The 12,651-nt window shown below is 37.4% G+C and overlaps 2 protein-coding genes across 4 annotated transcripts in view; both read right to left on the bottom strand.

Annotated features, from left to right (window-relative positions):
• Nucleotides 1-918: 918 nt before the first annotated feature.
• On the bottom strand, nucleotides 919-3,096 carry pfn4 (profilin family member 4). The gene is made up of 4 exons (XM_056266330.1): nucleotides 2,845-3,096; nucleotides 2,589-2,723; nucleotides 1,149-1,254; nucleotides 919-1,068 (listed from the first exon to the last, which is right to left on the bottom strand). Exons 1-4 carry the CDS (start codon nucleotides 2,956-2,958, stop codon nucleotides 1,040-1,042), a joined length of 384 nt encoding a protein of 127 aa, XP_056122305.1. The 5' UTR covers nucleotides 2,959-3,096; the 3' UTR covers nucleotides 919-1,039.
• A 993-nt stretch (nucleotides 3,097-4,089) lies between these two features.
• The window catches only part of itsn2b (intersectin 2b), a 47,810-nt gene continuing 39,248 nt past the window's right edge, over nucleotides 4,090-12,651 (bottom strand). For all 3 annotated transcript variants that reach the window (XM_056266396.1, XM_056266398.1, XM_056266397.1), the window contains 10 exons: nucleotides 12,353-12,459; nucleotides 12,093-12,276; nucleotides 11,801-11,899; nucleotides 11,517-11,684; nucleotides 6,200-6,412; nucleotides 5,934-6,055; nucleotides 5,584-5,666; nucleotides 4,892-4,975; nucleotides 4,605-4,778; nucleotides 4,090-4,460 (listed from right to left, as the gene is read on the bottom strand). In XM_056266396.1, the coding sequence (XP_056122371.1) occupies nucleotides 4,303-4,460; nucleotides 4,605-4,778; nucleotides 4,892-4,975; nucleotides 5,584-5,666; nucleotides 5,934-6,055; nucleotides 6,200-6,412; nucleotides 11,517-11,684; nucleotides 11,801-11,899; nucleotides 12,093-12,276; nucleotides 12,353-12,459 (1,392 nt within the window). In that variant the 3' untranslated portion in view covers nucleotides 4,090-4,302. The remainder of the gene's footprint in view (nucleotides 4,461-4,604; nucleotides 4,779-4,891; nucleotides 4,976-5,583; nucleotides 5,667-5,933; nucleotides 6,056-6,199; nucleotides 6,413-11,516; nucleotides 11,685-11,800; nucleotides 11,900-12,092; nucleotides 12,277-12,352; nucleotides 12,460-12,651) is intronic.

The following is a 12,651-nucleotide window of genomic DNA, read 5'->3' as shown; positions in this document are numbered from 1 at the left end:
AAAACGAAATATCCAGATTCATGGTGCATCCTATTATCTTATTATGTTAATTTTATTTTATTTTTTGTAATCATCTTTATATTCTACCAACACCAACACCTCTACCCAATGGTATGTATTGTTTCTGTCTTATTAAAGGATGAAATGAATTGTGTGTTATGAAAGCACTGTATAATAGAATATATTATATGTCTCTAGTGAAAGAATAAGGGTGTTGTGTAATATGAAAAAGGACAACAAGCTCCCGCTAGTTGTTGCTCCAACTTTTATTTAACATAAGTGAATGGATAATCTGTGATTTACCAAGGTTATCAAGGAGCACATTAAATAAGCACTGATGTGATGCATAAATGATGAGGGGGCTTTAGGGACTGGTTTAAAAGAACTGTGTATTTTAACGTAAATCATGTGTTATTGTTCTGCAAAGAAAATAAGATTATATGATATAGATGTGTGCAACATGAAAATGCAATGCGATACAGACTTATTATAATGACAGATGACTGCTACAAACTTCAACACTGTGAATGATCAGGTCAAACATTGTAGATTGTTTCTGCTCTCTCTACCTGTCTTACAATATTTAAATTCAGTTCATTGAGATGTCTTATTCTAAACAAAAAATAGCTGAATAATATAAGACTATGGTTCCCATCCCATGTTTCCTGCTCATTTGAATGGTAACAGCATAACATTCATTTAATATTGTTTTGTTTTTTCTCGCTATGGAGTTTTATATTCTTTCTGTGAAAGATCTTGTTGCCTAAGTTGTGGCAGTTCAGTTTGTGTGTCATTATGTTCAGTGTTGAGATGTAAAACTACTGTTGTGTTTATATTTTAAGATGCCAAATCTCAATATGTAAATTAAAATCCCACTACATGAATAAAAAAAAGCTTCCTTGTTTGTCTTAAGCAGTACTAAAACCTACCTTTGTGTTCCTGTAGCTAACGGATTGAGTACAGTTTATAGTTTCTCGTCAGTACTACTACAATCACACTGAACAGCTTCTTCACCTCTTCAGATCTGATACGATGAGCTTCATTTTCCCTTTTCACTCAGATACCCGGCTAAAATACATGCAGAAACTATGATCAAAAACATTTAACCAAAGCAGAAAAGTTACTTTAGCTTTAGAATTTTAGCTTACCTAGTTTCTCAACTGCTTCCACACAGATACTTGGATACATGCTCTGTGAGTATGTAGCAACAATCACATACAGTGCAGTTCTCACCAATATCAGGCCATGTCCTTCCTAAACAAAGAAAATAAAGAAAAATCAGTGAATGAAAAAGTGATGATGTGGTTATATACAATTCATATGCATATATTTTTTTTTATCTCTGGATTTATTAAAGGTAGGGTAGGTAATTCCAGAGAAGCTAGCAATAGCAAGCTAGCTTTGAAAGCATCAGATTCCACCCTTTCTTCAGAGCGCTCCCAAAAGCCATGCCTCCTCTAAAAGACATGAGCGAGCAGAGCAGTCTGAGGATATGAACAGTTCCAGGCAGAACGTCACGGGTTGCCATCTCTTAATTTTGAAAACTGAGCTTCCCAAGTGGATAAATTTTGAAAACGCTGTTTTTGCATTGTAGCGTGGACTGTGAAAACGAAAACTGAGGCATTTGAAAACAATGACGGATGTTTAGTCATGTGACGCATGTTGAACCGATAGATATGTGTTTATACCGCTATTGTGCCTGTAATGTGGTATTCACTTTCACGCTGTTGCTAAAGATATGTTACTTTGTACCATCTTCATGTCACAAATTTACTCGCAATTGCTGTCCTGCGGCAAAACATGAGAGCAGTTGCGGGGTTTTTTAGACCAAACATACAATGTTGACTGAGTGCGACCTGGACGCATCAGTGAATGGTGAGATATTTTGCTAAATAAAATGATCCTGCCAGAAGAATAACATGAGATATTGATTGTCTTTTTCCGTCTGTATCATCTCAGTGAACTTTTATGCAGTAAGGTGAATTGAGCATTTTCTGACATCTTAGTGTGAATTAGAAACTTTTGGAAAACGCTTGGAAACGCCAATATGGATAGAGAGCGTTTTGAAATGAAAACACCATTTTCAAATATATCCGGTTTAATGTAGACGTAGCCTCAGGAGGAACTGTAAAAGGCGGCTGCTGTTTGTGGCACTCGGGCACGGTCTTGTCTACAATGACGTGATGTCTGCGTGGGCAGAGGTATGGAAATACATGTTGAAAGGACATAGTATTCAGACCGAATGCAATGATTGGGGAAAAAAAAAAATGGTCCTGAGACTTCCACAGAAGATATGTTTAGTGTTTAGTATAACAGTACACCAGTATAACAAAAAGTATTTATAATTTTTTTTTTGCCTACCCTACCTTCAAGATATATATATATATATAAAAATTATACATACCTCTTTTTAATTTCCAAATTAAAGTTACTTTTATGTTTTTTGAGGGTTGTAAAGTAAACAATTGGGAAACCGGAGTTGTTAATATAGCTGCTAACGTTACTGTCCGGAGACAGCAACAAACAAAAATGTGTTATTTTGAGCAGGTTTAATTAAACATGTAGAGTATATATAGTGTGTTACTTACACATTTTGTATATATTGAGTGTTTGTCAGCACGCACGCAGGTGTATAACTTGTTCCTGAAATGGAGTCCTCTCTGCCTCGTTACATCCAAGTGTTTGAACGAGTCTATCAACATCTGTGTTTGTTCTGGACAGACCTGTTTGAAGACATTAAACTGATTCAACTAAATGGCCTATTTGTCCTTAACAAATATTATAGATAAAACTTCAAATAACATGTTTATCTGTTAGGAGTACCCAGACTTGCAGTAAACTTACTGTAAAATTGGACGCAGCCGTTAGGTCGCCTGTTTTAGCCACAAGTATCACTGCACCCTCTACATGTTTCGTGTTAATGAGACCCTCTTCTAATAACTTTGGAAATGGGTTCATATTCAAATTACTTCAACAACAGTCCCCAAAATGTTTGTTAGCTATATGTCGAAAACTCAGCGGTTCGGTCACCCTTAACAACCGTCGGACTCATGAATATGAACAGAAGCTCCAAGGTTACCAATAAACATTTGCGATCCCTAATTAATATTCATGAGTGGGCGTTTGAATATGTATTTTATAAAGTAAAAAATAAACTAAATGCTCTTAAAGTTGATAAAATATGTAATCTGCTTTGAACAAAATCACCCATTATTCTTAACATTTTAAATTATTTTTATTTGTATCTGAAACCTGATTTTTTTGTGTGCATATTTGTGCTTAGAGGCCTTTCGTACAATACAATACTAGAGCTTTTTCCCTCCAAAACGAATACAATGAAGAACAAAACCTAGAAAGAGAGAGAAATGAAAAATGGAGTGGGAGAAAAACAAACATTTGCAGAATATTCAACGAACTTTATTACATGTATATTTAAAACTAAAACAAATAAACCTAAAACAAATAAACCTAAAAGACAAACTCAGTGACTCAGCCTCTTGAATGAACATTCATACTACTTCAACTTAGCAAAAATATACAATATTAAGACCTTATCTGAATGCTTTATGGCAATCCAGATATACTGGGCACTGGGCAGCGTAAAATGTGCAGATAGTCCAAGACGCATAAATTAACATAAATAAAACTCAGTCAAGCACACACAAATCAAGTTATTAGAACTTTAACCGATCATCCCTTGTTAATCACATCATTTGTACCTTCGTAAATTAAAAACTAGTAAGCTCTGCAAAATAAGCTCCTTTCTTGTTACACAGACAAATAAGCTGTTATAAGATTTTAAAGAGGATCAATTTTCTGGTGCAAATTAATTCTATAACGGTGAAGTTAAATGGAAGAATTGGCAGGTAAGATAGACAGATAATGAATTAAAACAACACCACTTGGTTAAGTGTTCCTGATGAAAAAAATTCAAGTTAAAAAAAAAAGTTCTCATTAACTTCAGATCTAGGCAAATTTCGATTATAACAAACATAGCTTTCAATACAGCAATAAAAGACAGTATATTTGAAGCACAATATAGGTCCTGAGATATCTCTGCATCCAGTGGTAAATTATTTAGGCAATAAAACAAACCTCAAATTTTCCTTTTCATTCCTGTCACTTGATAAAAAGCTAAACTTGGCAAAGTTGTGAAGGCTAACTTGTCTTCCCCATCATCACATATTCATTAGTATGTTCCACAGAATTAGAGAGCATCTTAAGGCAAAGGTCAGTCTTGATCTCGAGTTAGTGGTGAGACGCTGTGCTTGAAATGCCGTTTTGAAGGGTTATTTTCTCTCGTCATTTGGGAGCTTTGTGGTCAAACAGCTGCAGGTCAAGCCGAACCCAAACCTCTCCAGTGGGAACTTCGTGAAGCAGCAGCCTCCTGGTGGACGGACCTTTATTCTCAAGCTCTTTCTTAATAGTGGCTACAGGTACTTCAGTGCGACCTAAGAAGTCTATAGAGGGAGAAAGGGAAGTGGAACAATGACAGTTTAGGAAAAGTGTAATTATACATGTTAAAATATTAAGAGATCCGTTTAAGACTAATTAAATGATATAATTTAAGAAACAAGTCTTATACTCGCTATTTTTATACTGACCATCTGGTAAAAATTGCTCCCTCTCATATATCGTAATGCAAAGGACATCTTGATACAGATCTTTAATGTGAAACTGACAATTGAAGTTCCACTTGGGGTTGGGAGTGTCATTGATGGTTCGGGAAGTGAAGCCCTGAGAACCCATGGTCACTTCACAATATGAATTACTCTTTCCTAAAAAAACAAACAAATACAAAAATGATTAATATACTATAAGATGTTATGGAACATTAATGCATATATTTAGAATATATATATACATATATATGTTTTTTTAATGAAATCACCATTTGGTTTGGAGGATTTTAGCTCCGTTGCCTCCAAGACGGTGACAAGCAGGCGACCAATTCCACTTGCCTTCATTGATCGAGCTGTAAAAAAGTATAAAAACATGAACTTGGGCAACCTGCTGTAATTATTGTTTACATTTTTAAGACCATGACATACACTACCGTTCAAAAAAAAAAAGTTTTTGAAAGAAGTCTCTTATGCTCACCATGGCTGCCTTTATTTGATCAAAAACACAGTAAAAAAAAAACCCAGTAATATTGTGAAAAAAAAAATCATATAATTTAAAGAACATTTCTATTTGCTTATATCTTAAAATATAATTTATTCTTGTGAAGGCAAAGCTGAATTTTCAGCAGCCATTATTTTCCAACAGAAATCCTTCTAATACTCTGATTTGGTGCTCAAGAAACATTTCTTATTATTATCATCAATACTCAAAACAAATGTGCTGCAAAATATTTTTGTGGAAACCATGAAACCCTATTTACAGGATGAATAGGAAGGTCAAAAGAACAGCATAAAATAGAAATCTTTTGTAACATTGTAAATGTCTTTACTGTCACTTTTGATCAATTTAATTGCATAATTAAGTATTTATTTCCTTAAAAAAACATTACCCAAACCTTTGGACGGTTGTGTAAATAGTAAGCGAGTAGTCATATTTAATGTTCCCAAAAATTGTTTTTACACTGATAGGCCTTTTCCCGTTTTTTCTTCTCCGTCTCAAGGAATCCTTCTGATGCTGTTTTGATCTTCTGAACCCATGCAGTCCTAGCAGGATATTAGGCAGATGTTAAACATTTTGTGGCATAATGAAAACTCATGTATAGTTTCCTAGAAGCAGATCCAATAATTTGCATTAAAATTCTGTCAGTTACTCTTGCAGTGTAATTTCAGTAGCGAAATTATCCCCCCCCCCCCTTCTCGTACAGTGTGCCGATAACAACATTCCATGAAAGGTTCATAAAACATCCGATGTATGCAGTAAATAGTGGATTGCTGATAAGGCTGATAAAAAGAGTGATCGCTGAAACTGACCTCTCGTTAATGTTCTCGGTCTTCAGTGTGTACACACGATCTATGTGGGAAATGTGGAAGACGGGCTCATCACTGGACGGATCTGACGGAAGCTTCACCAGAACTTCATTGAGGAACACAGGCTGGGAACACAAATATACACATTAAACCAGTGTTTCTCAAATGGTGGGTTGCAACCCAAAAGAGGGTCACAAGTCCGCTTTGAGTGGGTCGCAGAGTGTGACAATAAAAAGAATACTACTCTATAGGGAGGAGTGGAAGCCTACCGTCTTATACATCTTGTACTGGGTGTTGGATTTGGGGCTGAAGAGCTTGTCCGTTCCTGAGGATGTGAACTGCCTGACAGCTTGAGTAAACAGCAGAAAGTCGTTGAACAGAAAGGCGTATAACTCCTTATTGCTCTTGGTCTTAAACACCTTCCCGCTGTGCAGCAATTTACGAGGACCCAGGCAGTTGGTTAGAGAGTTGAAGGTCAGATTCTAGACAAGTGACAGAAAACAGAAAAGTAAGAAATCTACTTCTACCTTCAAAGCATTATATATGAAAATCTAAGCCAAAGTCTTTCAGCCAATCAGCCCTCAGAATATTTTACACTACCATTCAAAGGTCTAGGCCAGTAAGATTATTAGGGCCCAAGCCTTGAAAAGGCGAAGGCCCTATTGTTTTCCTAAGGATTATTATTTATTATTATTATTATTATTATTATTATTTTACTACCTTTTGGGCACTTTTGGGGGCCTTAACGTGCTCGAAAACTCTTGAAACTTTGCACACATCTCAGAACCCGCGGCCATCAGGGCCGGGCTGAAGCTGGTACCCGGGCGTGGCAGGGGGGCTCGACAGCGCCCCCTGGAACGGGGTTTGAACACTTGGTCCATAAATCAAACACGCTTGCATGTAATAATATGAAACTCAGTACACATATAGATCTCATCGGTTCATATATACTTCATGCTCTTACTTTTTACCCCAGCCCAACAGGAAGTCGGCTATTAAGGGTTGTTTGGAAAACACATGCAATGGAATGTGAAATACTCCTCCTAGAGAATTCAAACACACGGCACGAAACTCGGTCAGCATGAAGTCAAGACACTGAGGATGAAAAATTGCCAGGGGATTTTTGATATCTCGAACGGTTTGGCCGTGGCGAGTAAACGAAATTATGGCGAGAAACGTGAAACAGGAAGTGTGTTATAACTACTGCATACATTAACTAATCTTGATGAAACTTCAGCAGTGTGTTCGTTGTAAGAGCCCGATCACATGGATGTGACTATTGTGAGTCAAAGTTATAGCGCCACCAACTGGCAGCAGGAAGTGTGTCACTTTCAAAATGCTTTTAAATCACCCTCTTATTTTTACCCGATTTGCTTCAAACTTCATGTGCATAATGTAGACACACGCCAGATGTAGACCTGTGAAAGGATTATTGATATCTTAGATACTGTTGCCATGGCAATGCATCAAACATTAATATTCCTTTTTTTAAGCTTTTTCATGCTTTTTTATGCTTTCGGGCACTTTTGGGGTTCTTAACGTGCTCGAAAACTCTTGAAACTTTGCACACGGGACAAAACCCGCGGCCATCAGGGCCAGGCTGAAGCTGGTACCCGGGCGTGGCAGGGGGGCTCGACAGCGCCCCCTTGAACGGGTCAGACAATTTGGTCCATATATCCAACACGCTTTACCCTATTTGCTTCAAACTTGATGTGTATAATGTAGACACAAGCCAGATGTAGACCTGTGAAAGGATTGTTGATATCTTAGATGCTGTTGCCGTGACAACGCATCAAACTTTAATATTCTTTTTGGATACTTTTGAGATTCTTAGCGCACTTTTGGGGCCCTTAACATGCTCAAAAACTCTTGAAACTTTGCACACGGGTCAGAAACCGCGGCCATCAGGGCCGGGCTGAAGCTGGTACCCGGGCGTGGCAGGGGGGCTCGACAGCGCCCCCTGGAACGGGGTCCGAAAACTTGGTCCATAAATCAAACAGGCTTTACCCGATTTGCTTCAAACTTGATGTGTATAATGTAGACACACGCCAGATGTAGACCTGTGAAAGGATTGTTGATATCTTAGATGCTGTTGCCGTGACAACGCATCAAACTTTAATATTCTTTTTGGATACTTTTGAGACTCTCAGCGCACTTTTGGGGCCCTTAACATGCTCAAAAACTCTTGAAACTTTGCACACGGGTCAGAACCCGCGGCCATCAGGGCCGGGCTGAAGCTGGTACCCGGGCGTGGCAGGGGGGCTCGACAGCGCCCCCTGGAACAGGGTCCGAAAACTTGGTCCATAAATCAAACACGCTTGAATGTAATAATATGAAACTCGGTACACATATAGATCTCATCGATTCATATATCCTTTGTACTTTTACTTTTTACCCCAGCCCAACAGAAAGTCGGCTATTATGGTTTGTTTGGAAGCGTATGCCCCTGGAATTCGATATACTCCTCCTAGAGAATTCAACCAATCGCCACGAAACTCGGTCAGCATGAAGTCAAGACATTGAGGATGAAAAGTTGCCAGGGGATTTTTGATATCTCGAACGGTTTGGCCGTGGCGAGGAAACGAATTTATGGCGAATAAAGGAAACAGGAAGTGTGTTATAACTTCTGCATACATTAACTGATCTTGATGAAACTTCAGCAGTGTGTTCGCTGTAAGAGTCCGATCACATGGATGTGACTATTGTGAGTCAAAGTTATAGCGCCACCAACTGGCAGCAGGAAGTGTGTCACTTCCTAAAGGCTTTGAAATCACCCTCTTATTTTTACCCAATTTGCTTCAAACTTTATGTGTATAATGTAGACACACGGCAGATGTAGACCTGAGAAAGGATTATTGATATCTTAGATACTGTTGCCGTGGCAACGCATCAAACTTTATTATTCTTTGTTGATGCTTTTGAGACTCTTAACATACTTGAAATTGCATGAAACCCGACAGACACATCACATTTATTAGACAGTAGACATGTGCAGAGTTTCAGAAACGGGCATGGTGAGAGCAATTAGAGAATAATGTTTAAGTTTAAAAACAGCCAGAATGGTTGTTTAGTCAAAAATTTTTTTTTTCCAAATCATACATAGTGTTATACTGCCCTCTTGTGTTCAAAATCAGGTAAAAAGCGAAAGTAAAATAAGGACGTCTGCACAATTCATTAATAATGGTGCAGAGTAGAGTGAGCTTTTTCAATTAATTCCTATGGAAGTAGGAATGAACTAAACAACGTTCGCTCTGTTCTGCTCGTCCCTCACCGTGGGCGCGCAGAGTTATGAATGCCCGTGCAGCCGTGAGCATTTTAGTTTCATTTTAAAATTAGCGCCATTTCGGGGGACGTATTACTTTAATTTATTTAACAAAAACACAATGTTGTGTTTTATTGCGAGTGTACACAAATATAAGTAAACACTTTGACGTTTGAATGATGTCCTGTATGAAGAAAATGACGGAGTATGTTTCACTGTTCAATCGCGCTGAGCCACCCAGACCCCCACACACACACTGACACACACACACACACACACACACACACACACACACAAACACACACACACACACACACACACACAATAATAAAACATTCAACCTAACATATACAAATTACACTGCTATGTTGAAATAGTCAGTAGTACAATTTGTATCATTCACAGTAAGCACCGCTCCACTGTGATTTTTCCAAGCACATTTTTGCACAAGTGAAGAGGATGATTTTTTCCGTCGATATTGGAACGTGAGTGAAGTACAAAGCCTGTAATAAAGAATAGTTTAGCATCCAAATACATCGCAAATGTTGCAACATTTAGATTCTAAAGAGAGATTTACGTGAGCCTAACACCACTTACTTTTACTTTTGTTTTAAATTATTTCGTTTTGGCTTTATTATAGTAATTTTTTTATTCGTGTTCTGTTCTGAATATCATTAAATTTAAAGGATTTGTTGTGGAATATTTTGAGTGTATAATCAAATAACACTAAACCGTCACTAGGTGTCGCCAGGCGACCGTCTTAATGAGCGGGTCATTGATTCATTCGTTCAAACGATTCGTTTGAACGACTGAGTCATTCATGAATGAGACAGATGTTTATGGATTGGTCATTGAATCTTTGAGTCAACCAATTTGTTCAAAATGCTGAATCATTCAGTAATGAGAAAACACGTTGCTGTGAGATGCAATGGTTCTGCTGTGATCTTTGTTTAACTATTTTCGCTGCTGAAACAGAAGAACAGTCAATATTGCATCTAAAATGTAAGTGACTTGACACGTGTGTGTGTGTGTGTGTGTGTGTGTGTGTGCGTGTGAGTGCGTGCGTTTTGCTGTGTTGATTGTTGGTGAGATGATGCAATGATGGGGTTTTGTCACTGACCTAATAAAAGTGTGGGCTAAGAAAAAAAAATCTCTCTCTTTCAGAACAATATATTTGTTTTCCTTGGTCATTTTCTCTCTCTCTCTCTCTCTGAGCCAATATGGCAAGCCGTTTTAACATTTAATCATTTTAACCTACTAGTCTCTAATTTCTTGCTACTAGTACTTTTTTTAGATACTAGTATCTATTCCATTAAGTACTAGTACTTATTCATTAGCGACTAGTGCTTAATCTTTAGTACTAGTGCCTATTCTTTAGATACTAGTGCTTATTCTTTAGATATTCTTTTGAATACGTATTAGTAGCTAATGAATAAGTACTGGTATCTATTTAATAGGTACTAGTATCTAATGACTTGGTACTAGTATTTATTGAATAAATACTAGTATCTATTAATAGGTACTAGTATCTAAAAGGTCATTTTCTCTCTCTCTGAGCCAATATGGCAAGCCGTTTTAACATTTAATCATTTTAACCTACTAGTCTCTGTTTTCATGCTACTAGTACTTATTTTTTAGATACTAGTATCTATTCCATTAAGTACTAGTACTTATTCATTAGCGACTAGTGCTTATTCTTTAGGTACTAGTGCCTATTCTTTAGATACTAATGCCTATTCCTTAGGGACTAGTAGCTTTTAAAAGATACTAGTACTTATTCATTAGATACTATATTAGTATCTAAAAATCAGTCAAAAGACAGTCAAAGCAGGGTTACGTTTTTGCACTTCGTGCACAATAACCCTAAAGGCACCAGGGTGGCGGTGCCACCGGCTTTTTATATATATATATATATAAATATATAAATATAGCTGCGAGCAGCGATGAAGGGCCAAAGCCGGCGGTACCGCCACCCTGGTGCACCAGGGTTGCGGTGCCACCGGCTTGGGCCCGTAATCGCTGCTCGCAGCTATATTTATTATTATTTTTTCAAAGAAATTATTTATTCAGAAAGTATAAGATAAAAGAGATTTACAATGTTACAAAAATTCTATTTTATTTAATACTATACTTAAATATTAAGTAGCATAACTGTTTTCAACATTGATAATAATAATAATTATTAAACGTCTGTATATTCAGACGTCAGCCTATGATCGATCTTGCAAAGCATGTTTTAATCATCAGCGACTTCTTGTATCAGAAAAAAAGATGATATAGAAACCATTTCAAATGTCACATGACTAAACGGCGTGCTTTCTGACCTCTATGATGCCTTCACACTGCACATGTGATTGGATCCACTCCAGCCTGTCGGAGTTCTCCTTCTCCCTGACGCCCTCGTTCACCTGAGAGCACAGCAGCTCTGCCTTTTCCAAAGCCTCTAGCAGCTGAATATGGTCCACATGAGTCTCTGGAGTACTTTCCAACATCTGGACACAAATACACACACGTATTGGTTAAAAAAACACACTAATCATTTGATTTCACTATCAATATCTAAGATGAGAGCTGTAGAAAAATAAAACGTTATTTTCACAGTACTCACATTTTTAATATGGAGAGGGTAGCGAGTGATTCGTTGCATAGGTTTGAGTAAAAAGCTGGACAAAGGCATTCCTTTACAACGGTAGTCTGTTGCAATTTTCTGAAAAAATATTAAATAGTGAGATTAACTAGGTACATTTTTTAACCAAAAATTCAAATTGAGGTTTTATTAAGTTGGAATAATAACCTCTGGAAAATCTAAATTAAGTTTTTAAATGAAGATTTTCAGGTTATTTTATGTGTATTTTAACATTTGTCTTTTTAGCCGTTGCAAGTGAAGTATGTGTGGCTACCTTAAGGAAAGTTTTGAAGTCTGGCTCCTGGTCGGTTCTCTGTTGCAGCAGCGCGGCACCATTCAGCTGGCAGCTGCAGAAGCGGATGTAGGCCTGCATGTGTGACAACTCAGAGGCCAGGATGTCCCCGATCATGTGAACAGGCATTTTGTCTCCTCCGGTATTTTTCCTTGTCTTCAGGGCCCTGCCAATACACACATCATGCATGATACGCTGCACACTGGAAAAAGAAAAACTATTTTCAAGTTAACCTCACATACTTGTGCATCTTGGAGCTGCACTGGATAAGCTCCCTCCAGTTGACAAATATCATGTTCATTTCAGCCTCAGTGAGACGGCCTGATTCAGACATGGGCTTGTAGAAGACCTTAAAAGAGACAAGGAAGTAAATATTTTATCATCCCAAAAAAAAAAAAAAAAAAAAAAAAACACATTTAAATCAAATATGACACAAAAAGCACTGCTGCGTGATTTTGCAGTCATAAAAAGTAATGTATTTAAATAATTCTTATTAAATAATTTAAAATTAGGGGTGTGCAAAAAAATCGATTCACATTTG

Source organism: Rhinichthys klamathensis, unplaced genomic scaffold, assembly GCF_029890125.1.
Source record: "Rhinichthys klamathensis goyatoka isolate OS25496 unplaced genomic scaffold, OSU_Roscu_1.1 h1tg000247l_1, whole genome shotgun sequence".
Lineage (NCBI taxonomy): Eukaryota > Metazoa > Chordata > Actinopteri > Cypriniformes > Leuciscidae > Rhinichthys > Rhinichthys klamathensis.
This window is presented reverse-complemented; position numbering and strand designations above follow the sequence as displayed.

What these genes read in the sequence shown, in the direction of transcription:
- pfn4 (XM_056266330.1), bottom strand. Translation starts at nt 2,958, where the DNA reads ATGAACCCATTTCCAAAGTTATTAGAAGAGGGTCTCATTAACACGAAA. An exon ending in CGGCTGCGTCCAATTTTACA is followed by an intron (nt 2,724 to 2,844) that starts GTAAGTTTACTG and finishes GTCTTCAAACAG; the next exon opens with GTCTGTCCAGAACAAACACA. An exon ending in ACTCAATATATACAAAATGT is followed by an intron (nt 1,255 to 2,588) that starts GTAAGTAACACA and finishes TTCTTTGTTTAG; the next exon opens with GAAGGACATGGCCTGATATT.